General features: G+C 42.8%; 1 protein-coding gene across 5 annotated transcripts in view; it reads left to right on the top strand.

The window, feature by feature from the left end:
• The window catches only part of LOC116942314 (SLIT-ROBO Rho GTPase-activating protein 1-like), a 228,866-nt gene that overhangs the window by 102,032 nt on the left and 100,047 nt on the right, over window positions 1-26,787 (top strand). For all 5 annotated transcript variants that reach the window (XM_032954047.2, XM_032954044.2, XM_032954045.2 and 2 more), the window contains exon 4: window positions 12,998-13,060. In XM_032954047.2, coding sequence (XP_032809938.2) covers window positions 12,998-13,060 — 63 coding nt within the window. The remainder of the gene's footprint in view (window positions 1-12,997; window positions 13,061-26,787) is intronic.

Here is a 26,787-nt window from a genome sequence, read left to right as displayed (position 1 = left end):
ATTAACTAACCGTGGTGAGTTCACTTATAATGCTGATTGAACAGAAGTGGGGGGGCATTTGTATAATTCGCACGTTATTTCTACCGCCGTGCCGGGAGATCAATCAAAACCTGTGCCAGTTGGTTTGCAAATCCGATGTGTGAAGCAGTGCACCACCGTGGCAGCATCCACAGCTATGCTATTGACACTGTTATTGTTTTTACTATTCCACTGAACACTCATTGTTTGGTGATAGCCGCCGCAGTGTGTGTTTGCCCCAGAGTGGTGAGCTGCAAGCACAGCTGTGAGCGTGGCCAGGATGTGATGCTTAGGCCGGCAAGGGGCCCTTTGAAGTGCAGGGCAGGTTGATCCCTCGGCAAACACCCCATGCGTGCCCGCAATATGTGTGCTTTTCCAAGCCACCGTCTCGCGTCTGCAAACTCATCCATCTTCCGTCACCCTTGGTACAATGTATTACAGTAATTGAATGCGGCACTTGAATGCCACTGGCTGCATGTTCATCCCGCAAACTCCGGTCGTCCTCGCAGCAGCGGCTGTTGGCGAACCATCGAATAAAGATGGTCACTGCATCGCTCGCTTTAAGATGTGCTTCGTGGCCATCTGGAACACTCTTCCTTCCTGTATTGGGACGCCACAGGAGCTTATGCAATTTTAAATGATAAATTGAACACTTATTTCTTGAGAACTGCTTTTTGTGTTTAATTCGTTGTCCTCCCACCGCACCTCTGATTAGCATTGTTGGCTACGTACGGTGTGAAAGAAGTTCAACGTACATTGGTGTTGGTACATGCGACCCTGGTGCTCACGATGGCTGTTGCCCACGATGCTTGGGTATCCAGAGGCGGAGCATGAACCTTTTCATGGTCTTGCAATCCACGTGTGGTCTTCAGGGTTCGACCACATCTTGAGAATTCTCTCAAGGTTTCGCCACGCACAAACCGCAGGCATCTTCATCTTCCGCCCCTGAAAATGGCCTCAGTAGTGCGTGGCGAAAGCTTGAGAGAAGAAGTTCGCAACACACAGTCTCACGCAGGAGACCATTACGTGGATCAGGCTCTGTGATGCGAAGTCGTTTTCCAATGGAAGATATTGATCTGGAAGGCGTGTTGGATGGAAGATCAATGTGTCTCTCCTGCTGTGCTGTCATAAATCACACATTTACACATTGATTTACATTTTAATGGAAACACAAGCAAATTGTGTTTCAGCATTGCATTGCAGGGCAGTGTGGAATTTCTACGGATTGGTCAGGACCTGTAGTGGAGATGATCACCATTGCATGCTCATTTGAGAATGGAAACACTTTTACTTGATTTCAAACCGTAAAATCAAACAAAACATTGAATTTAGGGCTAAAAAGACCACATATATCAGAATCGGAATCCCCTGAGGTTTAGAAACTTCCCAAAATCTAAAATAATGTTCAGTTAAGTAAATATATGTACGTTCATTGTCCAAATGCTGCCTTTCAAATTACTGCTTTGAAGGATTGTTTGAAAGTGCATTTAAATTAAATCTCTACACATTGTGTCTTTGAGCTGAAATTGAGGCATTTTTTTTTTAAAAAGGCATTCGAATCCACTCAGCTTTGTAGAATTTGACTCCCAAAATAAGATACAAGTTACACATACATTTGAACATAAATGTTTGGTGTGATTTGTTTTTTTAATTATACCAAAAATTTGTAAAACGTCTGTACTACCCAGGAGAGCTTATTGGAGTTACATTGTGTTTTTTGATTAGTATTTATATATAGTACGTAATGGGCCCATGTGACCTCTGCAGCCACTAGAGATACTATCCTTCACCGCAACGTGAAAAACAACAACGTTGAGTTTATTTGGAACCCAAATTTACGAGAAATAATTACATCTATGGGAGGGAGGGTGGGGTGGGGGAGTGAATTATTTTAATTGTTACACATCTAGTGCTGGTGCATTACCTGTACGCCTCACTTTGGATCGCACAACGGTTTGTGAGACTCCCTGGTTGTCTGACTCACGGGGTAGCATGTCGATGTCATATAGCTGAGTTGGTTTGTGAATCCATCTGTGTGGAGCTTTGTGCTATTCCCCTTGCACGTGCAAAACACTCCTTCATGGAATTGGCCAAACATCCAAATGCAAGACCCCTCTGGAAAAACAAGTCCTGAGCCTCAGTGACACTTTCCTGAATAAATAAAGTGAAGATAAGAAATTACATTTTTTATGTAAATTACGTGGCAATGTATTATATGGCGCAGCTAGCGGCAACCAAACAAAAACCATGGGCATGAATTATGATTACGTCAAAAGTGAGAGGAATGCACACGTCTTCATTAAATGCTTAACATATTTTTCTCGTAGAGAAGGGTGGTTGCCTTTTGGTCTTTCCATTACTCTGGCCTCTAATTTCCTAAAATGATAGTGGGAGGAGACCTGACATCTCCTTCAAAGGACAGTGGGATCTGGTTTCTAGCCAGCGATCCTGGGGCACAGAGGCTGTGACCCAGCCCAGCCCCATACTGCAGTGTCAGCGCCTCGCGATTTTGCTCTCCTGTCAATGAGATATCGGTCCTTCCCAGAGGCTGGGTGTGCGGCTGCTATCACTGGCCGAGGTCACGCAGGGTAGAGACCGGAAATGAGAACCGCTGGGCTAGAGGCTGCGCCGCCCTCTCGGCTGGAATTTCATTGGTCAAAGAGCAACCCAGGCGCATGGCACATAACAGCATCGATGATGCGTTTAATAGAAGAAAAGACGCTGCTGATATTGAGATTAATCTCCAAGCCAATTTTTACGTATTTATTATTATTTTTAGTTGGGGGTGGGGGCCTTTCAATCTGTGGACATCCTTGCAAAGGAGATGTTCCATCTCAATGGATTTTACACGTAAAATATTATAATATAGATCATTAAAAAATCTGGAGTCTGTGTGGGAGCTCCTATATAACTTTATTTAATCTGTGCACAAGTGTGGGGGAGGGTGTCTTACTTATCGGTGGGTCTTATAATACAGAGAATACGGTATTTTATATTATTTGTCACGATTTCTGTGAGTCTCATGAAGAGGCAATGAAAACGCAAAAACAACCATGGAGACGTGCATGCTGAAAATAAAAATGAGCAACAGAAAGAGGAACGCGTGTATTGCCGAGCACATTGGTGAATGACGTCATTGGAGCTGTCAAATAAAAAAAGTGGGCTTGGGTAGGACACATTCCTCGAAGGATTATGACGAATGATCAAGAATAATGATGGAGTAGCAGCCAAGGAATGGAGCTCGTATGAGAGAGGAGGGTGAACGGCGAAGCGGTGCGATGGAGCGACGAAACCAGCTCATGCTGTGGGGGGTGGATTATGAGGTGCAGGCACTCAGTGGGTTGTGACGTCGCAGATCACAAAATATGGCAGCGGTCTTTGTGTGTTGTCGTGATTGAGCGCTGTGTTTGCCCGTGATCTTTGTAGGTGTTGCGTAAGCAGGCAGAGGATATGGGGAAGCAGCTTGGAATGTCACGATGGAATGTGGCAGGAAAGCACTGCAAGATATCATCGGGAAGAGCCAGTTTTGGTTGGGCACCTGTGCGGCGTGGAGGATGGAAGGTTGCCGAGACAGACTTTGCGGTGGTACCTAACGGTGGATAAGCGAGCGGTAGACGTAAACGTGCGGGCCTGAAATGGCTTGGTCAGCCACACTGCTGGCGAGGTATTTGGCCTACGTCCATCATGAAAGAGGTTGGAGTATTTTGATTTAAAGCTTTCGTGACTGCAGGGATTCATATTCCTGCTTCTTTTCGGTAAAGTCACCACGTAGAAGGGAAACAATAAAATAATAAAAATATGAAACAATACAATTCTCACGACGTTTCGACTGCAACACAAGAAGCAATCATCATCATCATCATCTGGTGTGTAAACCGCAGCAAGAAAATTAGAAAAAAGTGGCGGTTTTTTTAACGTTGAAACCACCACTTTTTTCAAATTTTCTTGCTGTGGTTTTCACACCTGATGATGATTGCTTGTGTTGCAGTCGAAACGTCGTGAGAATTGTATTTATTTTTATTATTTAATTGTTTCCCTTCTACGTGACTTTACCGAAAGAACCAAGAATATGAGGTTGGAGTAATCACATTTTACTCCACCACCACGTAGGTCCTGCCAGTTTGACTCACTGTGCCGTGCCCATTTATACATTTGGCTGGATAGGGGAAACATGCCATTTGAACTGATATGCTTGATCTATTTTACATATTTATTATTCATTAGTTGCTTTACTTTCCTATGCTTTGCACTCCAATATTTTTTTGTATTGTTGTTGTGACTTTCTGACCCAAGCCTGCTGGACATCTGTGAAAAAGAGCTTCATGGCTCATCCGATTTCTCCAGCGTAAATAAAGGTTCTAATTCTGAATGTGTTGAATACAGAAAGATAAGACCTTGTGAGTTTAGACGTGGACTCTACGATAGCCGCAAGATCCGGCAGAAGGAAGCACGTGAAGGTCAGACGTGCGCTGCATCACCGGCATTGTCGCTGCCGACCTCGTGATATTCAAGGCATCTTTTTTTTTTCCCCACTGAGCAATTTCACTCCAGTAAAACAATAAAAACGGACTTTCATCAAAATTTAAATTGGGCTCAAGGTTAAATCTTGACTTAAAGCTTTCGTGACTGCAGCAATTCATATTATTTGGGTCTCTCGGTAAAGTCACGTAGATAGGTTGAAAGGAAATAACAAAAAAACTCCGACGTTTCGATCACAAGCGATCGCTTGTGTTGTGATCGCCACGTCGGAGTTTTTTGCTATTTCCTTTCAACCTATCTACGTGACTTTACCAAAATACCCAAAGAATATGGGCTCAAGGTTATTTAGAGTTAAAGGCAGCAATAAACGTGGAATAATTTACAAGTACAGTCATACCTCGGTATACGACCGCTTTGGAATACGTCGAATTTGGTACACGTCGTGTTTTGACGAGAAACAAATGTCTTGGGATACGACGTCTTGCGTGGGATATGACGTCTTGCTAGAACTTGTATGGGTCGGGATGAGTCACCGCGTACCCGCGTAGACCCGTTCACGACTCGGACAAAGCGCCGCTCCTCAGTCTGCCTGTAGATCTCGTTCAGTGCACAACCCTTGCTATATTTTAATTTCAATTTTTTAAAATTTTATTTATGCATTTATTTTAATGTACGTATGCATTTTAGTAATAAGTGGTGACTACATTATTTTATACAACCACATTAATGTATAATGTGCCATATAAAATATTATTTCTTATACTCGTGAACGGATTATTTCCTTTCCATTTATTTCTTATGGGAAACATTCGTTTGGTATTCGTCATTTTCGGTATAAGTCCTTCTACCTTCTGGAACGAATTAACGACGTATACCGAGGTACCACTGTAGCTGTGTCAATACACGTGATAACTGTGGATCTGCAGGATAGAATCGCTGATTGCTTCGGCCCATTTGTTTGTGTATGTGCGTGTGTGTACTTTCACACGTTAAAACATGATCCTGAGAAGAAAACAAGAACTTACTGAAATCAAATAAAAGCCACAGTGATAACATTATAGGTGCAGTTTGGCTGTGTAGAATGCTAAACCGCTTAGCTTTATAGAAAAAAAATTGGTACTGATTGAATACAAAAAATAAGTGAAACGCAAACTAATTGGAAACTCTAGACTCATTGGGCTCTCGCGGTACGTTTGTTAATTGTGCTAGCGAATCTAAAGTGGGCGATGGTGGCTATGCACGTGGCCTGTAGTCCAGCACTGTGGAGGCAGGAAGGGTTGGTGGATCACCACGCATGTGAAACTCCCTTTCCGTGGGTGTCGAGGTACCATACCCCTGGCTCGCCATGAGAACGTGGTACTTGAAACAGTAGAATACCTTTACGGGACAGGGTTGCCCCTCACACGCTTTGGGTTTTCTCCGGGTGCTTCGGTTTCCTCCCAAATGTAAGCGCTCATTAATTGGCCGATAACACCTTGAAAAAAGTAGCTTGGGGGGTAGTTTGGCACCGGCTCACCATCTGGCTGACATCTCCACGTGTCTGTGGTTCCTCGCAGGCATTCGCTTCGAGGGTGAGCGGTCGTGTTGGTGAACATCTGTGAAAAAGAGCTTCATAGCTCATTGGATTTATTTGGTCTAAAAAAATATTCTGATTGTGTTACAAGTTGAATTTAGTAGTATTATTGTCATAAAATGCCCAAGCATAGTATTTAATGGCCGTGTTGAACCTTCGAGTACAATGTCAGAACAGTACAGCACACCGATACAGCACATCGGTGTAACGAATTGGCATTTTCTGTTTTATTTGACAAACCTTACTAGTTGACTGTGTCGGGTGGTGGCGGGTTTACCAACACAAAAAACCTGTATTATGGGTGTTCCAACTTGTGGGTGTTACAGCTTGTTTTTTTTGCTTTCCCGGTATGTTCCAGTGCATAACAGGCAGACACAACCAAGCGTTATTGTTTCGAAAAATAAAAATGTGTATAAAAAATGATACCCCATGTCAATCCACCGCTGGATGAAGGGCTACCACGCCACGTCGTGGTCACGTTGTTTGACCATTTTCTCCTAAGCTGGCCTGTGCTGGTAGCTGAAGGTGCACCAAGGACTGGTTCAAATATAAGTCGCCACTGATTCCAATTTTGACGGGGAATCTGAAGACAGCTCGTTGGGTTCATGGCACGAAGCACAAACTAGCCGCTCCACTTGCACGTTGTCTTTTTACGACTCTCTTACAATTACAATCTAGCCTCTGCTCATTCATGTGGCAAGCTTACCAGCTTGTTCAAAAGACAAATATTGTCGCATTTAATAAACGACTTGTAGTTTGATCAATGAAATATATAGGATTGCAATCGGTAAATTATGCAGTGCTCAGTTTGGGGTTAACCAATGCTTTATAGCCAGAATGTGTTTATACTGGGTGATAATTTGCTTGGAAAAAAAAGTCTCTGTAACATTTCTTATCTTCATCAGATTTATGCCTGTGATCATAAAACTAGTTAGTGTTTTGCAATAAGAGAGGAATGTGGATTACGTTTGCATCGTGATTTGCACGGCACATTAAAATGACTTCATTATTCTACTCTTATTTATACATCGGTGTCATCGTGTTGAACCACTGCCCGTGTCTCCATTCGGACTGTTAAATAACACCAGCAGTGGGAGTAGGGCCTGTTGTATAATCTGGTGACAAGCGGACCCCACTGCGCACCAATGCCATCTTTCTGTAATGAGGGTGGCTGCTTCCGTGGATTTTCTTTTGCTGCCGTTAATTAGCGTGGCGATGCGTTGACGCTGAACAATGAGTGCCAAAAACAGTTGTTGGCAGATGGCCCAGCACGCCAGTGCGCTTAATCAGACTCGTACTTTAAACAGAGTTCCTGGAGAAAAAGCAGAGAGACCAGTTTTATAGCAGAGGAAGTGTGGCCTTTGCATGCAGTGTGTCTCATGCATGACATGCTCACATGCAAAGACAAAGAATCCCCGTGTAGCCCTAACAGACTGTTGGGACAAGTACCGTTAACGAGTACCTATGTAGGCAAGCATGGCACATTATAGGGTGTTGTGGCCAGCACCATACCTGGCTAACTTTTGCCTTCCAAGTGCTGATGTTTGCATATTGTACCAAGTACTCATTTAAGGTTGAGTCGACCTAGGAGAGGCCCAAAACTAGTTCAGATGTTTGCCACTGTTATTAGTTGTGAGCTGGAATTAAACTCGGGTCGCTGGGTTCGTTAGGGCAGCGCGCTAACTATTATGGTCACGCTCCCCACTCGCGTACAAACGCACTAACATACGCACAGAGAGCACACTTTAACTTGCTCGTTTGCACATTGCACACACAAACACGTTCGGGACAGACGCACACACTTATGTAGTGATACTACGCAGGAGTTTCGGATTTAAAAAATTGTATTTCATAATTTTTGAGAACTATTTCGGATCTGCTTTTATTCTTGGATAATTGACATTATATATTTGTGTCTGCGTGCTAAACAAATCAATGTCACCCGATTCCACGCGACACTTTTTTTTCTTCATAAAAAGGACGCCGGCGATGTCATATACGTGATGTCATTTACAGTTTTCAGATTTATTCGAAAATTGGGGAACACATTTCTAGGAGTTGCACGCAGTAGAAAGGTCAGAAGCACAGTCTGTATGTACAATATTGTTAACCCACAGTAGCCTTCTGCTAGGGTTGTTCCCTCTGAGGTATGAAAAACCTGGGACATGGGATGCAAAGAATATCTCAGAATACTGAGAGGAGGAGGAGAAGCTACATATAATGCATTGTCTTGAGTGGTGCATTATTACACAAATGACAAACACCGGGAAATTTGAATGCCCAAGATAGATCAGGAGGTTTTCCCAGAGGACGATCCTGGGAAAATTCTAGATTTAAAGCTTTCGTGACTGCAAGGATCCATACTTTTTGGTTCTATTCGGTAAAGTCACGTAGGTAAAAAAGGTCGCGGTCTGAGCGTGGCTGTGTTTCACTCCAACGCTGTCCTCGAGACAGCCTGATCCCTTCACCTGATGAAGGCCGCTTGTGTTGTGGCCGAAACGTGATTTTTGTTGTTTAATTTTTACCTACGTGACTTTACCGAATCAAACCAAAGAGTATGGATCCTGGGAAAACCAGGCCAGGTGGCAACCGTTCCCTCTGCTCAAATGAGCCATGGGGACAGAGCTCATCTCCATTGAATGGCCTGAGGCTTCCAGCCGGGTGGTGCTCTCCAGACCACTTCAACCACCATCGGAAGGTCACCAGTTCAAATCTCAGATGGGGATTGACCCTGCCCATCTTCCCTATGGGGTTGATAAAACAAGCACCACTTTGTGGGGAAGATTAGACAAATTGTCTAAAACAGAGACTGACCCCTGTCATAGGAATGTGGTAGGAATGTTTTCTGATTTGGGGAATTTTTTTTTTATCCGAGAAATCCAAAATTCAGGCCTCGATTCACATTTTGTTTTGGATCGGTCTGAAAACGAGAAGTGATGCCACTCTCCCACTTCTGCACTTTTCGCACCGAAGGTGGTGTCACATGGCATTAGGTGACATCACGATAATAATAATAATAGGGTTTTCCACCTTTTTTCTGGCAACAAAACTGAAACCTTCTTACAAGGATTCATGTCTGCATTGACCACAATACCTGCAGTCAAAATGCAAACAAAAACCATACTATGATAACATATTGGCATTGTCCTTGAAACTGATTGGTCCACACCAAGGGACGGCTTTCTTTTGAGCCTCGACCCAATTGGTGCTCGACCAGAAGACGCCAAAAGGCGTTACACAGCTCAAAGACAATGCCACTATCAAAGTAATGAGGGCTCGGGTTGAGCATCTACATCATTAGACCTCCTTTGCCAGTACCAAAATATAATAGGGTTTTTCCCCTTTTTTGTTTTGTTGCCAGAAAAAAGGAGAAAAACCCCTGTTATATTTTGGTACTGGCAAAGGAGGTATAATGATGACATCACGATAGTTCATGCTAATAGGTTTTATATTTTTTCCCCATGTGTATGTACCGGAAATCCAAAAGAAGGTAAAAATAGTCCTGGGAAATGCTAAATTTGGGAATTTTTTTTGCATCCGAAACTGATTCATAGAATGTGGTCTTTGCAACAGGGCTGTCAATGTAGATGATCAATGGTTTGAGCAGAGAGTCACTTTTGATGGTTGACTTTTTATTTAGGCATTGTTATCTGCTCCTTCCCATGCCCCTGAAGAAATCTTCCATTCTCTCAGAAAAATGCTTTTGTTTTGTTGGGGAGGGGGGTGGGGTTTTTTTTTCGTTGAGAAACGTCAACAAAAGCTGGCATTCACCAGCATCTTAATTTGTACAATTTTGTCCTGGAATGTGAGCCAATCTAGGCACGCCAGCAACAGTGTCCGTTCTCCTGAAAAGCACGCGTAACAGCTCCCAGGGATCAGTGTCGACTAACTCACCGCATCGTATGCAGCAACTATGCTCAAAGGCCCCCACCAATGTGCGTAGCTTTTGTTGGACATCGGTCGCTCCGTATTGATACCCTTTGAAACGTTGTGGATATACGTGGAATTTAACTAAGCTCAAATTCACCCATCAGGTCGTGCTCATCTCCTCTTTCCCAGCCCTGAGCTGGTGGAGGAAATTCCACAACGACCACCGTCCACTTCCCCGAAAAAATGTATATTAAATGTAATGACCTTGGAGGGATGTTGGGCTGATGTTTAACACATCCTACATATTGAATATCTTGGTTTTTTTTTCCGGCTGTTTTTATTCATATCTCTTTCCATGAGACCATAGTGTCCTGTAAGTTACAATCTTATGCCTTCATGATCTGTCACGAAGAAAGGCTGTTGCACTAAACACTTATTACGTAATATGTCTTTATTGTAAGACAGCATAGATGAGCCTGGGCTTACTGAATTAATAATACTGCAAACGAGCATTCAAAAATAATCTGTGATTTTAAGAATAATTTGATTGTCTTTCCAGTAGAAAGTTAAAGTGTCTCCTCAATCCAATGAAGGTGGAATGGAGCTTTCTTCCATTGGCTGCCAAGTCAGGAGAGCAAATTCCTTACTCCTCTCTTATAAAGCGGTACTCGTTTTATCGCCCCTGGAGTAATGCTGGGTAAATCCAGCCTTAGCCTGGATTTGAAGGCATGTTTTTCTGATTGTTAGTCAAGTACCCAACCAGAAGTACCATATGGCTATGTGATTAGTTGAACACATGGTATAGACTTGTCCATATTACAACTCTTATTTGAGTAAACATGTGTCACAAGTTTAAGCCATTCAGTGATATAGCATTTCTTCTTCATCATTTCCAAATTTTTCCCTTTAAAAGGGGCACGGGCTTTCACGAAAGTGAATCAAGAGCAAAACAAGCGAGTGAGGTTGAAGTAGCACAGAGGGCACTGGGAAATGAGTCAGTGATGTAGCGAGCAGATGTCCCTCACACCGGGGGAGGGGTTTTGATGAGAATAATATCCACTCTGTAGGCAGTGGGAGGCGGAATGAGAGCAGGACACCCAGCTGAGATGTACAGGAAATATTGCCCCATTTGGCCATCTCCTGCCCGCAGCTACGTGTCCCCGGGATGGGCAGATGCTCTCGGGGCTCAGCTGAACCTGTGCCTCTCTTGTTGAAGCCAATCCAGCTTGGCCATTTAAGAAATCGTGACGGTCCAAGAGGCTCATTGTCTCAAAGGGTATGAGGAAAATGCCAAATAATTGAACCACAACATCCTTTGAGGACTTAGGTTCAATCCCTGACAGTGTTGCCAACCGAGTGATTTAGTCACGAAATTTTGGTTTTCCCTTTTAATCAATTGATGAGCTATAAATCCATCAACTTTCCGGGATTGAGAAGCAATTGTAAGTTTTTTTTTAAGAAGGGCGCTGTATAAGGTGTGCTGTCTTAGAGTTTCTAAATTGACGAGTGACATTTTTAATTCCTTTGAAAGGTCTATCCAGCAACATCTAGCGGCTTTTTGAGGGTTGATTGGTGACTTTCCACTTAAGGAGTTGCCAATGCTGAGCCCTGAGCCAGGTAAGAGTTCCCGAATGCATGAGTTAATGCTTGTTTTATAAAAACAGTTGGGAGTCGTCTGAGATATCACGATGCTTTTTTGATGAGAATAACTGAAAATAACGGATAGAAAAATGGTGATAAGAGTGTATACGTCTACACACAGAGGTTTTCTTATGTATAAAGCAAAGAATCCTGGGAATAAATTTAATAATTGTAAGAAAGTCATTCTACAAAATTGAATGGTGATGTGGGGGATTGTTTTCACTGATTCGAAAATTTGCGATGCTCCGGAATAATGACTTGAAAATTGACGATGAAAATTTGCGGAATTTTAAGAATGTTCCAAAAAAAAATTGCCACGGGGCTACAAGCTTGTAATATGCGTGAGAAGACACAGACTTTGGGATTTTAACCCCCACAGAATTTAGGAGGTACCGCAGACTATGGGGCATAATTATATTTAGGATTATGATTTCTTTTTTAAGTTTCACTGTTGTCCATATGCCTTTCAAGTACACCCTAGATGCTGTGTTTGAAGATATTTTGTAATTGAAGATGAATAGTAAATAATTCCCAGCTGTGTGCTTGCTCAAATTAACAATGGTGTAGTGCTCATCTCCTTGGGCTGTAATCTGAGCCAGTTGGGGAAACTTCCTCCTTCCCATGGCAGGACCCAGTTTCCATAAGACAACTTGACATTGCCATCCCGCAAAGTGGCACTCATTCTTGTAGGGATGTGTAATGATTGTGGGTCGAGCGTACTCCTGACAGTTTAACACGTAGGCTTTCGCGACCAATATTATCCATAGTAGAGATTTTTTTGGGTTAGATCGCGTAAATATATAAATGTGTCGTTAAAACCCGCCACCGCCCGACACAGCCAACTAGTAAGGGTTGTCACTGAGTACTCAGTTTGTAAATGTTGTGTCTTGGCTCCCCAACACACCGGTGTGCTGTACTAGTGACCAATTGGAATGCTCTGTTTACATGACAACCCTTACTAGTTGGCTGTGTCGGGTGGTGGCGGGTTTAACGGCACATTTATATTCTTTACGCGATCTAACACAAAACAACCTCCATTATGGATACTCCTCACAGTTCCAGTCGGTGGATACGAGCTGCATGAGAAAAACAATCACAGGCAGTGCGAAAGGGAGAGGATGAAGGGGCGGGTGGGGGGGGGGCGGTGACCCCATACCCTGGAGATTGACATAAAGTTAGAAAAGAGGCAAGCTTGTTTAAGCGAAGCTTCTATATTACATTCCTTGTCGTATCCTTAATGGTGTGAGAATTTATACATGGGGGAGGGGGGGAGACGGTAGGCGTTTGGGACTGCGCGTGGCGCTTTTAGCAGCAGAGGTGAGTGACGTGTGGAATTACATTTCTGTAATGTGTTGACATGCCTGGTTTGGTGTTTTAACGGCGTTCTCTTTTGTTTTCTCTCCAAATGTTTTCCAGAGCAAGGATATTGGGGTGACATTACAAGATGACTTGCTCAAGTACATCAGTGAGCTTAACACAGTAAGTTAAATGGCATCACCGTTGTTGTTGTTGTTGTGAAATAACCGTAAACTACTCTATGGGTGAAAGAGAAAGATCACTTTATTATAATTGATGGTAAGGAAATAATACATGAGCCATGGATTCTCAAAGTTGACCTCTAGCACAGTGATTCACATCTCTATATGTTGATAAAACCCACCGTTTAAAGATTGGAATCATCCTTGCAATTCAGCAAGCTAATGGCTCCCCGTCGTGTAAAGGTACAAGCCCTCTCCATATGGTAGCAGCGAACATTTATGACTGTTGCCATACTGATGAGTCCTATAAGGGTAAAAAACAATCTAACGTCTTTGTTTCACTGCTTCCTGTTGCTTGACCATGTTTTATTCATGTGTTTCAGTTTGTGGTCTAAAAACGAGATGTCCAAACGTGCATTGCATTTGTGATCTGGATAAGACTGTGCTTTTGTACATGCAATGAACAACTACGCATATTGTTGATTCTTATCTTCATCACAGTACAGAAAACTCAGGACCTTTTATGTCATTTAGAAAATACCTCCTGAGTTCTAAGACACAATTTCATGGGGGTCCTGCTTTGAGATATTTTGCCAGTTCTATTTTAATTAATAAATACATAATCAAGCTTATATAAACAGCGCCTTTCACAATATGTAGTCCCAAGGTGCGTTGCCATCGAGAATAGGGCACAGTAAAGCGGGATGTCTTTTTAAGGGTCAGCACTGAGCCAGCAATGCTGAGAAACCTGAGTTTGAGTCCAGGTAGCTACTACCCACCAATTAAGTCTAGCAACTTTATAGCCTCATCCTGGTCTGATAATTGAAAATGTCGGTTTTGGATGATGTGATGAACACTTCGTGCAGGGCATGTAAATGGAACGGTGTAGTGTGTACTGAAGTTCGTTTGAGAAATATGTACAACATCGTTCAGGGCCATTCTCTGACACAAGGTGATTCATTGCTGGCTGTGAGAGTTTCGTATGGATGTTTTTTTTCTTCACGACATGACCGCGATAATTTGAATTCATTTGGGAAAAATAAAACAAGATAAACTGTAATACTACAATCGAGAATTAGGTTTGCGTTTGATTATGTAGGTTTGTCTATTTTAATCTATACCCTCCACTACCTGACAGAGCCAATCAAATGAAGTTGTTACGTGGGAAAATATTCCAATTGATCAGGTTTTTCATCAAATCTGAGTGTTGAAAAGCAAGAACAATTTCACAATTTTATATTCGACGTTTTTCCCTGGAAATTACACCCAGCATCATCGGGCGTGAACAGCAGCTCAACTCTCAGCGCGTCAAAGAGATTCTTGATCCAGGTCGTTCCGTAGGTGCAGTGACGTCATAAGCACAATCATATACAGTGAGGGAAAAAAGTATTTGATCCCCTGCTGATTTTGTACGTTTGCCCACTGACAAAGAAATGATCAACCTATTATTTTAATGGTAGGTTTATTTAAACAGTGAGAGACAGAATAACAACCAAAAAATCCAGAAAAACGCATGTCAAAAATGTTATAAATTGATTTGCATTTTAATGAGGGAAATAAGTATTTAACCCCTCTGCAAAACATGACTTAGTACTTGGTGGCAAAACCATTGTTGACAATCACAGAGTTCAGACGTTTCTTGTAATTGGCGACCAGGTTTGCACACATCTCAGGAGGGATTTTGTCCCACTCCTGTTTGCAGATCTTCTCCAAGTCATTAAGGTTTCAAGGCTGACGTTTGGCAACTCGAACCTTCAGCTCCCTCCACAGATTTTCTATGGGATTAAGGTCTGGAGACTGGCAAGGCCACTCCAGGACCTTAATGTGCTTCTTCTTGAGCCACTCCTTTGTTGCCTTGGCCGTGTGTTTTGGGTCATTGTCATGCTGGAATACCCATCCACGACCCATTTTTAATGCCCTGGCTGAGGAAAGGAGGTTCTCACCCAAGATTTGACGGTACATGGCCCCGTCCATCGTCCCTTTGATGCGGTGAAGTTGTCCTGTCCCCTTAGCAGAAAAACACCCCCAAAGCATAATGTTTCCACCTCCATGTTTGACGGTGGGGATGGTGTTCTTGGGGTCATAAGCAGCATTCCTCCTCCTCCAAACACGGCGAGTTGAGTTGATGCCAAAGAGCTCCATTTTGGTCTTATCTGACCACAACACTTTCACCCAGTTGTCCTCTGAATCATTCAGATGTTGATTAAAATGCACATCAATTTATAAAAATTTTGACATGCGTTTTTCTGGATTTTTTTGTTGTTATTCTTTCTCTCACTGTTCAAATAAACCTACCATTAAAATTATAGACTGATCATTTCTTTGTCAGTGGGCAAACGTACAACATCAGTAGGGGATCAAATACTTTTTCCTCACTGTACGTGATCCAGTTTCATTCATAGAGTTGATTTGTCAGTTTGTGACTTGCAGGTTAAATTAGCGTAATAATTGGAATCTATTTAGGTTTGGTGAAAATAGGCTATCCTTAATTATATTAAAGTGCATTATGTTGGTAATGAAGCGAAGGTTTTATTGCATAGTGACTCTAGTTACGCGTTAATTGGTTAATCGGGTTATTAAGTAAATATTACGGGAATTAGTGCTATGAGGAATTGGCGACGCAGTTAATACTGCAATTGTTAAATATTTAAAAAAACATTAACAGTTTAAAGGGCGGAGGAGATGGGATATTTTTAGTTACAGCTTCAAATTGATTCATTTATCGATTTTTTGAAGTCCCTAATTCGCTTGGAGAATGAGATCCATAATGTTTGTCCATTAAACAGAAAGTCCTGTGTCCCTAAGAGTATAGTTTAACCCAAGGGACAAGTAGAAATCTTTGTTGAAGATTTCAGACAGGGTCATAGGGAAAACGAGTAATGCAAAATTCCTTTGTGCCAAGGTATCAAGGTGTTAAAAAGTAAAAGGGAAACTTCCAGGTTCATTCTGAATCCTATAGACTGCAAGTGTAGTGACTTAATTACTAGAGTACTGTAATGTAATTCCTGAGTTGGGTCTTAGTGTACAGGCAGCTGCATTGTGCAGTGCTGTGGTCCCACATGTTAGATTATTGGGCAGACTGGCAAGCTGTGGTAGTCTGTGCCGGGTACAACGAAGGCACCAGATCCATGTCTTGCCTCCATGAGTCTGGCAGTTTTGCTCAGGTAAACAAACATAAACCTTCACAGTTTTACTGATACAAACCTTAACAAGGGTGGGGGGGGGGGGGGTCATGTTGAATCAAACGTGGTCCAGGGTTACTTGAATAACGAACTGCAAGGCAATAATAGGAGCATCAGTTGTATCACTGTTTAGCTCAAGGACACATTGCTGCCTCGAAGTATATGTTTCAATAAACAAAACAGGCTTAAGCACTGAAACAGCCTCATCCCTGCCAAAACCATACAGCGAGATAAAGAACGGGGTATCATTGACATAAAAGCGCAAGCCTACACCACACCGGTGGATGTTGTTGCTGAGTGGGGGCACGTAAAATATCGAGGAGTAGTGGATAACAACACCTCGCTTGTTATCCACCGTTGTTATCTACGGCCTCCTACACGCACCCATCTGCAGGCCCAAAGAGGTTCCTCCTCCAGTCTCCCCATTAGGCCTGCAGACTGGTGACTTGCGCACGCTCCAACTCTTGGTGATCCGGCAACGCTGTCCCAGTTTGACTAAATTATAGACACGGGACCACGTACACAGTACTCTTTTTGTCCATGTAACGTGTTTCACTTTTTGTCTCTCGTCCTGTTTTTTTAAATTGAGCTGTATTTTGATACGAACACACGTCGGTTGGTTATGTCGTGACACCCAGCCTCGCCACACCAAATCGCTTCCAGCGAATGTGAGAGCCGCTATCCATACATGGACGACCATTCCAGACCATCAGCACAGTGGTGGAAATTCCACATTCGTATGGAGAGCGGCAGTCTCTCCACAAAGCAACATAACTTTGACTTCTTACACAGCGGTACTAGTTTTATGAACCCCATAAGAGTGACGGACCGAGACGACTCCTATCCAGCTTATGAGATCGCAATCTTCAGGCTGTGAATTGTGCATTGTGGGCCCCAGCAGCATCCGACGGGATTTATTTTTGGTTAAACACTTTTTTTACGATGCTATTTGCACACGGCCTTAAATCCCGAACGTTCTGTGCATAAACATGTAGGCAGCTGGGTGTCTGAGAGGCCAGTGTGCTCATCCGCTCAGCCAGTGTGTGTCGAGAAGAATGATTTGGTTCCCACGAAGTGGCTTCACCAAACAGCAGCGAAGCGTCAGGAGTGCATTTTGCCGTAAAGTTGGACCGACGACGGTGACATTTTAAAATGACCTTCAACTCAGCTGAGTAAACCGAGCAGATGCTGGAGTGTATTAGCACACCTTAGATGAGCACAAATAACAAAAGCAACAACACATTTGTCAATAGCACTGCAACGCCTTTCTGGTGATGTCCTTTCTCCGTAGCACATAGCTGAACACATTTTCCCAGGAGGGTCATAGCCGAACACTTCACCTATTTTATTTGTTCATTTCTCTAAAGGCCGAAGTGTCCTTGGCAGATGTTGAGTCTTTGTTATGTGTGCTTAGATAGACGAAGTTCCTTTGTAAGAATCATATTTGCATTACACGAGTGTAGTGAAGCCATAGCTTAGCTTTCGGATACAATCGACTCATGTGGATAGAAGCATTTGTGCTTGCTCCCAAGGTGTGTGCTAATATGGAGCTTCTACAGCTTATATTAATGATAATGAGCAGCCCTTCATTAATCCACTGCTGGTTGTCAAGGTGTCTCCACTCACTCGACGTTGGTCACGGGGACAGTTTGACAATACTCTGGTCGGTGCTGTTTGGTGAAGGCAGATGTCTTTCACCACTGATGTTCGCCTTGCCCAGGAATGGAGTTTGGGTGAACCGTGTTCATAGTGCAGCATGCTAACCGCTATGCCACCGCTTTACTCCCAGTTAATGCACAACTACAATAAACGTGTGTCAATGCTCGATAAGGAAATGACCACATTTCCTCAGTATGACTTGTTAAAAAGAGTGTTGAGATTCAGCCGATCTTTCCCAGGTAAATAGAAAAAAATACATTGGTCCCAATTGAACTTTTAGGTATTGGTAAGATCAGAAAAATTGTAAAAGATGGCAAAGGCGCTCATGCCATTGCTGGCAGAAGGGCCTCTGCTTGAGGAAGCTCTGCAGAGGCCTTCTATGGAGGGTACTTGGCCTACTCTTCCTCGTTTCCCAGACATCTTGAAAGAGGTGGACGTAGCCACACTTTACCCCACCGTATGCGACCTACCAATTGACTAACTGTGGTATACACATTTATACTGTTGGTTGGACAGAGTTGGGAGGATTTGAACTAAAACTTTGTTATGTTGCCAGGCAAGGCCCACTGAGCTATATGGCTCGACCTGGCCACAAACGATAGCTTAACGAAGTGGCTTATCACGCGCAAATGTATTGTAGCCAAATACTCTAAACGCATGTTTCTAACTGGATGGTAAAACCAGAGGTACCCGGAGAAAAATCCACGTGACCACAGTTAGAACATGCAAACTCAAAATTTACAGGCGTCTGGGTTGGGATTGAAACCACGACTTCCTGCATACCAGATAAGGTAGTAAACATAAACTTGCCACCATTTGTTTCAACCGCTGCACCAGGAGATCTTATTAAATGGGCGGCCGCTGGATCGCAAGTCCAGCGCGGTGACCACTACACCACGCCAACAACCCAATACAGTGAAGCACAATCAAGATAACGCATCACAGACTGGCGAAATACAACCCAATGCATCATGTTCTTATCAAAACTATTTTGTGAATATAACTTATTGTCCTGCATCATATTACCTGACACGCCCCAGCGTATTACATTTTGACCACAGAGCCATGAGCCATTTATTGCTAAAGATCTGTTGTCAGCTTTCCTCGTCCTGGGCGCTCAGCCCAGGGAATGAATTCAGTTCAATCAATAGTCCGTCGATGTTCACTATGCGGTGTGGCAAGTGCACGATGCGTCACATGACCCCCCCCCCCCCCCCCACGTTTGTGACACATTAACAACATTCGTTTTAAATTGCAAAAGCTTGGCTTCGCATAATTCTGGCTAGCCGTTTGTGGAGCACTCCGAGCGCGGTGACATCACCTAGAAAATTGCTTGCATCGTTGGGGAATACTGCGTGATACAAAACAAATTGCAATTGCGTTTCAAAAACTTGGAGAAGTGTGGACAGATAGGGGGGAAAGATTGAAAGTGCTTTTGGTTGGGTCCCCTAGGGGTGGCACCGTGATAACACTCGTGCCTTGCATCAAGAAGAACTTTGGGTTCCCTTCGCGACTTTGTACGACGATGTTACATTTTCCTCTGCTCTGCATGAGTTTGCTGCAGGTTCTCTAGTTTTCCCCCACAACTGAACACACAATGCACAACATACATTGTATGTATGTTGAACTTCTTTTCGCACCGTACGTAGCCAACCGTGCTAAATCGGAATTGCGGGATAATGTAATTGATATGGGCCAAACATCCTAATGCGGAAACATTACCAGCAAATGACTCACTTGAGATTACACATAGCAGTAACATCGCCTCCGACTGCAAATGCTCGGCAGGACCATCCAAAACTAAAGTCTTGAGATTCAGTGAGGCTTCCCTGGGTAAATATGCATAATAACACTTATAATTTGGGATGGAGTATTTGGTCATATTACAGTATGGGATGCCCTTAACCAGCATTGGGAATTGCATATTCCTTTATCAAGAGTCAGTCCTTATTGAAGGCAACCACTGTTTACTACCCACAGAGTGATACTTATTTTACAGGTCATGGTATTGGAAAGTATGAGTAATCCCCAACCGCGATTCGAACTCGTAACTTGCAAGGGCTCTGTCTACAATGCCACCTGGCAGGTTTGTTTAATCATTGCACGGTGATTTATATTTATGGAATATTTTACGTATCAACTGATGAAAGATTCGACGTAACGTATGCAGTGTTTTGTTTTTCCAAAGGACTATATTTCATGTTCTATTTTGCCTGTACTCTGTGAAATGTGCACCTATGGCTCTTTGCAAAGTAACATGCCTATTTGCGTGAGAGGCAACGGGTTCATTTTACATTCTTATTGTAAATGTAATTCCCTTGCAATGTTTCATATTCCGTGCGAAGAACAGCTGACATAGCAACAGGCAACACTAGAGATTTACTGCACGCACTTATATAGCCTCACTTTTAAGTTTCACTATAAATCACGAACTGGAATGAATATTTTTTTAGCAGGAGGAACAGAGCACCAGCGCTCGCAGTCGTCATGTGTGTATGTTGGATTTCTTTCACACCGTACGTAGCCAACTATCTTAATCGGGGGTGCGGGGGAAGGACAACAAGCGAAACACAAAAAGCAATTCTAAAGAAATTAGTTTTCAATTTATGTTTCAAAGTGCATAGCTTCAGTGGCTTCCTAATATCGGAAGGAGGAGCGTTCCAGATGTGCGCAGAAGCGCATCTGAAAACGTGCAATGCATAGCATTAGTTTAAATCTTTGTCTATTGCCACGTTATCAGATATTTTTCATCATCATCATCGTCATCATCCTGATAGAATTGTTCAAGTGTGAGCACCACGATGGTGCTTGGTTGGCAGTCGAGGGCGATGCTTGTTCCATAGAGAGGTAGGTCCCTGCCATAGGAATTCACCGACTTGCAATAGAGTTGAGCAGTTGTCCAATGCTCATTTAAAAACACGGTAACGCTGATTTAAAAGACACGGTGATGCCGATTTGAAAGACACGGTGACACTCAATTATATATTTTTTGCTTGGGATGGCAATATAAGTGACGTAAAAAAAATTGTCTCCTTGCTGAAGTGAGCAATAGGGTAGATCTAATGTCTTTTGAAAATGTTGTGACGTTAACATGAATTATAAACAAAGTGGCGGGCGCGATGGACAAAATTACAACTTGATGTAGTGGGATTAAACAAGGTGAGGTAAGTGAAGGTTATAGATTGTAGTGGTCAAGAGATAAAACTTAAAATAATAATGGTGTTGCAGTAGATGAAGGTACGTGAGCGAAATATGAAGTAACCATTTGGTGTCAAATCGGAGGTGTTGACAATCTTGCGGATGCCTGTCCGACAAGTGTGATGAGAGGAGATTAAAAAAGCATTTTAAGAAAAGGATGGGTCAGAGAGGTCATCTCCATATATATAAAAGGCAAAGTTGTGATTATGTGTGTCTGTTCAAAATGTTTAGCGTACTTCCCGACATGCAACAAACTTGAAATTTGCCATGTGGGTACTCTCCAGACTGTACACCATGCAAAAATTATAAAAATACACTTTTTTGGGGGGGGGGGGGAGCTCAATAATGCATTTATTTTTTGCACGGCAAGTGAGCTGTGACGTCAAATCTGTCATGTGGAAGCGTAACACATTGTAGTGTAGTGGTTAGCGCTACGCTGCGCTACGAACCCGGCGACCCGAGTTCGATTCCCACTGACGGCCACCACCAGTGACGATTATTTGAACCGGTCCTGGGCCGCCCCTAGCCTCAAACTAGTAACTGGTGTGGTGTGCGAATATCGCCACTGGGGAGACAAAGGTGGCCGGGCGTGGTGAATCCAAGTTCCGGGCGAAGCCAGGTAGTATAGCTAGTACAGTATATTTTCAACTTTATTTTGTGCAAACCAGGTGAGAAGTCAGGAGACCAGCTGTGAGTCTCGTCACTAACAGTGACCTGGGGCACCACAATGATAACAAAAATAAAACAACGTACAGCAATGAAGTAGAGTAATCAGAAGTTAAAATATTGCAAACATAAATACATGTTAGACATAAATTGATGTTCAACACAAATAAATGGCAATTAAAAGCTATAAATATTCAATTCCCTGCAGTTGGTATAGATTGGATGGAAGTGAACGGACGATAATGGATTACGTCACAATGGATAATATTAATAATAATGACCTTGAGGCACGAGTAAAATAAGTGGAGGGGATTGGCCCAATGTCAAGGAGACATTATCGGCAGCAGCAGTAAATTCCCGCGGAAGATGGAAAGAAAAGCTAAAGCATGGGGAACGGATGAGGGTAAATGTAAAGAGCTGAATAGAATTATTTTGTGTTCGCTTGTTCACCCGGGAGAGCCTCGCTGAGTCGCAGGACTCTTTCGGGAGGGCCTTGCTTTTTGTCTTTAGTTTGTTGTCCTTGCCCCGCACCTCCGATTAGAAGTTGTGCGTACGTACATGCATACTAACGAGTTTTTCGCAGCACAGGGCGATGTTGCTGCTGTGCAATTCAAATAGAGTATTTTGCATGTACATTTTAAGCTTTGGGATGTTTGGCCCAATACATAATTTGGTGATGAGTTTTTCTGAAGGACTATTGCCCGAAATGAGATCTTTTCTAATTGTTTTCCTTTTAAGGCCGTTTTGTTATTGGCGAATGTGAGGTTTTCACTTACATTGCATGGGTTGTTTTTAGTTACGGTAGGAGAGCGGAGAATCCAGAAAAATACAATGCAGAGCAGGGGGTGAACATGCAATCGCCACTTTAAAAAGGTGCCCGAGTCAGGAATTGAACCCAGGTACATCATGCTGAGCAGCCCCTGTTCTGTGTATATGAAAGACAGAGCAAGTATACTCTTTGGGTCTTTCGGTAAAGTCACGTAGATATAATTTTTTTTTAAATCACGACATTTCGATCGCAACACGAGCAATCGTCTTCAGGTAAAAAAATACAGCAGGAGAACTGCTGAGGCAGCAGAAATATAGCGAGAGATCCTCCCGTGTAGTTCTGGGCTGATTCCTCACCGTTCTCATGATCATTGCAACTCCACGAGGTGAGATCTTGCATGGAGCCCCAGGCCGATGGAGATTGACAGTTCTTTTGTGTTTCTTCCATTTGTGAATAATCGCACCAACTGTTGTCACCTTCTCACCAAGCTGCTTGGCAATGGTCTTGTATCCCATTCCAGCCTTGTGTAGGTCTACAATTTTGTCCCTGACATCCTTGGAGAGCTCTTTGGTCTTGGCCATGGCGGAGAGTTTGGAATGTGATTGATTGATTGCTTCTGTGGACAGGTGTATTTTATACAGGTAACAAGCTGAGATTAGGAGCACTCCCTTTAAGAGTGAGCTCCTAATCTCAGCTCGTTACCTGTATAAAAGACACTTGGGAGCAAGAAATCTTTCAGACTGAGAGATGGTCAAATACTTATTTCCCTCATTAAAATGCAAATACATTTATAACATTTTTGACATGCGTTTTTCTGGATTTTGTTGTTGTTATTCTGTCTCTCACTGTTCAAATAAACCTACCATTAAAATTATAGACTGATCATTTCTTTGTCAGTGGGCAAACGTACAAAATCAGCAGGGGATTAAATACTTTTTTCCCTCACTGTATATAGATGAGACAGAGCAGGGCTTATTTCAGAAAATATGAGGGGAAGAGACACAGGTAAAGGAGTGTGGTTAATATAAAGGGCGAGATTGAAATGCTCTGGACAATTGTAATCAATAGAACAATAGGCTGCTAAAATAACAATAGTCTGCTCGAAGAGCAATAGGCGACCAGAAGAGGAGCAAGACATGGGAATACAAGGAAAAATTACTGAGGTGGGCATCCAATAAATACGATGGAGAGGATTGTTAAGGAAAGCCATGGCAGATAGTGTTGGGGACGGGAGAGTGGCAGAGAAAGAGGAGAGATGGGAGGATAAACGAATTTCGAGAAGATCTGTACATTGCCAGACCTGGAACTATGCTGGAATAGAGGCTGTTGATGATGTATTTTATCTATATATATAAAATGGAAATTTGTGAATATGTGCGTCTGTTTGAAATGTTTAGCATACTTCCCGACATGCAACAAACTTGAAATTTGGCATGTGAGTAGCTTCCAGACTGTATACAATGCAAAAAGTATAAAAATAGACTTTTATTTGGGGGGGGGGGGGCGCAATAATGGATATATTTTGCACGGCAAGTGAGCGGTGACGTCACATCTGTCATGTCACCCGCATGCGGCAGCGTCACGCAGTGTGCCTGCTGACGTCACGCATCTCCCCCCACCCTCCGCGTAGGCCGTGTATTAATCCAAGACAAGAATCCAAGTCTCGGGCAAAGCCGGGTAGTAAAGCTAGTTTCTTTATATATGTACTAATGGCAATCCAACATTCATATTATTGCTCCTTGCACTGATATCTAACACGATCACTTGAAATTCATTGGGAATTTTCTTTTTAACAACATTTGCAATGAATAACCCTGCCACAATGTGAATTTAATTACGGACAATATGGAAATAACTTCGTTGGTATAGTTACACAAATGGAAATTGTCAGCGTTATGAATATCCCGTACAATGCATTTATATTAAACAGAGCCAATAAAGATTCTGCGCGGCCCAGCGGACATAAATAAGTAATGGGATGCGCGCGTGTCTCACAACGAGCGTAAGGACAGCAACAGATTGCCCTGTACACCCTATCTTGGGGTGAGGTGGCTCTCGTCCGCGCAGAGCGAGATCTGGGAGTGCGGTGCTCGTGAAACGGGGCGTGCGAGTGGGAGCCAGGATTCGTTCGAGAGGATTTTGCTTCCCCCTAATGAAATGCGGCTCGCGAGTCGGGACCGGCGCGCGATGGATGTTACCGTCCTGCGGCTGCCAAAGCCATCGCACGCTCCTCCGCTCGTGTCCGACGCTACGGGGAGTGCTCTGTTGCTGACGCGTGCGCTCCACACGCGTGCACGGACACGCAGGCGAAGATCGTCCCATTCGGCCTTGCAGATCGTGGTGTTCGCGAGCACCTATTAAAGCCGGCATGGCACACTCACTAGTGCAGATGTTTATACTCGTCACCAGGTTTAAGGCTGATTTGACATAGGGATGGCCCTAAGTGAATGAGGCTCCATGTTAAATATCTCGCCTGGTATGCAGAAGGTCGTGTCCCGACCCTGACGGCTGAATTTTTGGAGTTTGCACGTTCTCCCTATTTAGAGTAAGCTTTGTGCGAATGTTATGTTTATGGCTAATAACGGTTTGTGTCATATTTTGTTAACTATGTATGCTGTGATTTAAAGCTTTCGTGACTGCAGGGATTCATATTCTTGGTTCTTTCGGTAAAGTCACATAGAAGGGAAACAATAAAATAATAAAAAATATAAAGCAATAAAACGTCGTGAGAATTTTATTGTTTTATATTTGTATTATTTTTCTGTTTCCCTTCTACGTGACTTTACCGAAAGAACCAAGAATATGTATGCTCTTAGCTCTTTCGGTAAAGTCACGTTGAAGGGAAACAATAAAATAATAAAATATATATAAAACAATGAAAATTCTCACGACGTTTCGACCATAACACAAACGGTCGTCATGACATGCATGCAAACCGACACACCTGATGACGACCGTTTGTGTTATGGTTCGAAACGTCGTGAGAATTTTTATTGTTTTATATATATTATTATTTTATTGTTTCTCTTCAACGTGACTTTACCGAAAGAGCTAAGAATATGAATTACTGCAGTCACGAAAGCTTTAAATCAAAATTTAATATGTATGCTGTGTAGCAGTAATATACAGGCGTCCCTTGCGCAATGCGCGACATGCGTTGCTGAAAAACATGGCATGAGTCGAATTGCACTGCATGAAGCCCGTTTGGCCATAGACGTGCATGTTGTAAGGGTGGTGCGTTACCGAAGACAAAATTAAGTATCGTTGCATTATTTTAGCCCCGGATTTACAAAGTGTCACTGTAATACGTGACAATATTAAAATTACAAACAATACTTAATAAGGAGTTTAATAACAAATAATAATTCAGGTTTAAAAGATTACTACTTGCAGAGATTACTTAATAAGGAGTAGCTTCAAGGCTTCTTGAACGCTTCCGTGTGGGCTGCTTCTACTCGGATCTATGGTGACTTCGCCCAGCCCATGAAGCTGGACGCTGCCATGATGCGGTGAAGCCATCGGATTGAAATTTGAGTTGGTTATCCTGCGAAAAAAATATAATTAACTTTGAAAGATTATAAGTAAAAATTAGTTTTTACTTAAAAAATGAATTAAAAAATAATAATTCTGGTTTGTTCCTGAGCGCGTAACTGTGAGAGGCATTGTGTAAGTGTGAAGTATGTCCCTAAAACATGAATCTCTTAAGGGAAGTAAGTTGTCACACTGCACTACGATCCGAGTGACTCCGTTTCGAATTCTGGTCATGCACAACACCGCCGGAAATTGGTATCTCAACCTGGCAACACAACGCAAAGTGAACTCCTCGTGTAATTTTAATATACAGCCAGTGATGAGCTTACTTGGGGAAAGTAATCAATATCAGATTACTGATTGCACGAGGCTTTAGAAGTATTTAAATCTAATTCTATCGAGTAGAAGCACGCCCCTTGAGAGTTAGTACAAGTGTGCTTCTATTCAAAGTGGTGTGCTTGTATCAGAAATGTTCCTTTCCTGCCGCCAGTGTAATGTAAGCATGTGTCTATTATATAAGACTGCGCTTATATAAACATTTTAGTTGGTGGTACTGTGTGGATGGTTAATTACCATGGAAGATGTGTGATGGTAGGATGTGTGACTTTGTACTGCACTTGATTAATAGTTTTTTAGATCTGTTTGTAATAGTGGGGTTGGGGGGAGGGGGTGCTTTAACCGTCATACAAATGATCGATAATGAACCAAACTTCAATATACAAT

The sequence above is a fragment of the Petromyzon marinus genome, chromosome 14, assembly GCF_048934315.1.
Source record: "Petromyzon marinus isolate PM22_M1 ecotype Great Lakes invasive population chromosome 14, UKy_Petmar_22M1.pri1.0, whole genome shotgun sequence".
NCBI lineage: Eukaryota > Metazoa > Chordata > Hyperoartia > Petromyzontiformes > Petromyzontidae > Petromyzon > Petromyzon marinus.
The sequence above is the reverse complement of the archived record's forward strand: the minus strand, read 5'-3'. Positions and strand labels throughout refer to the sequence as shown.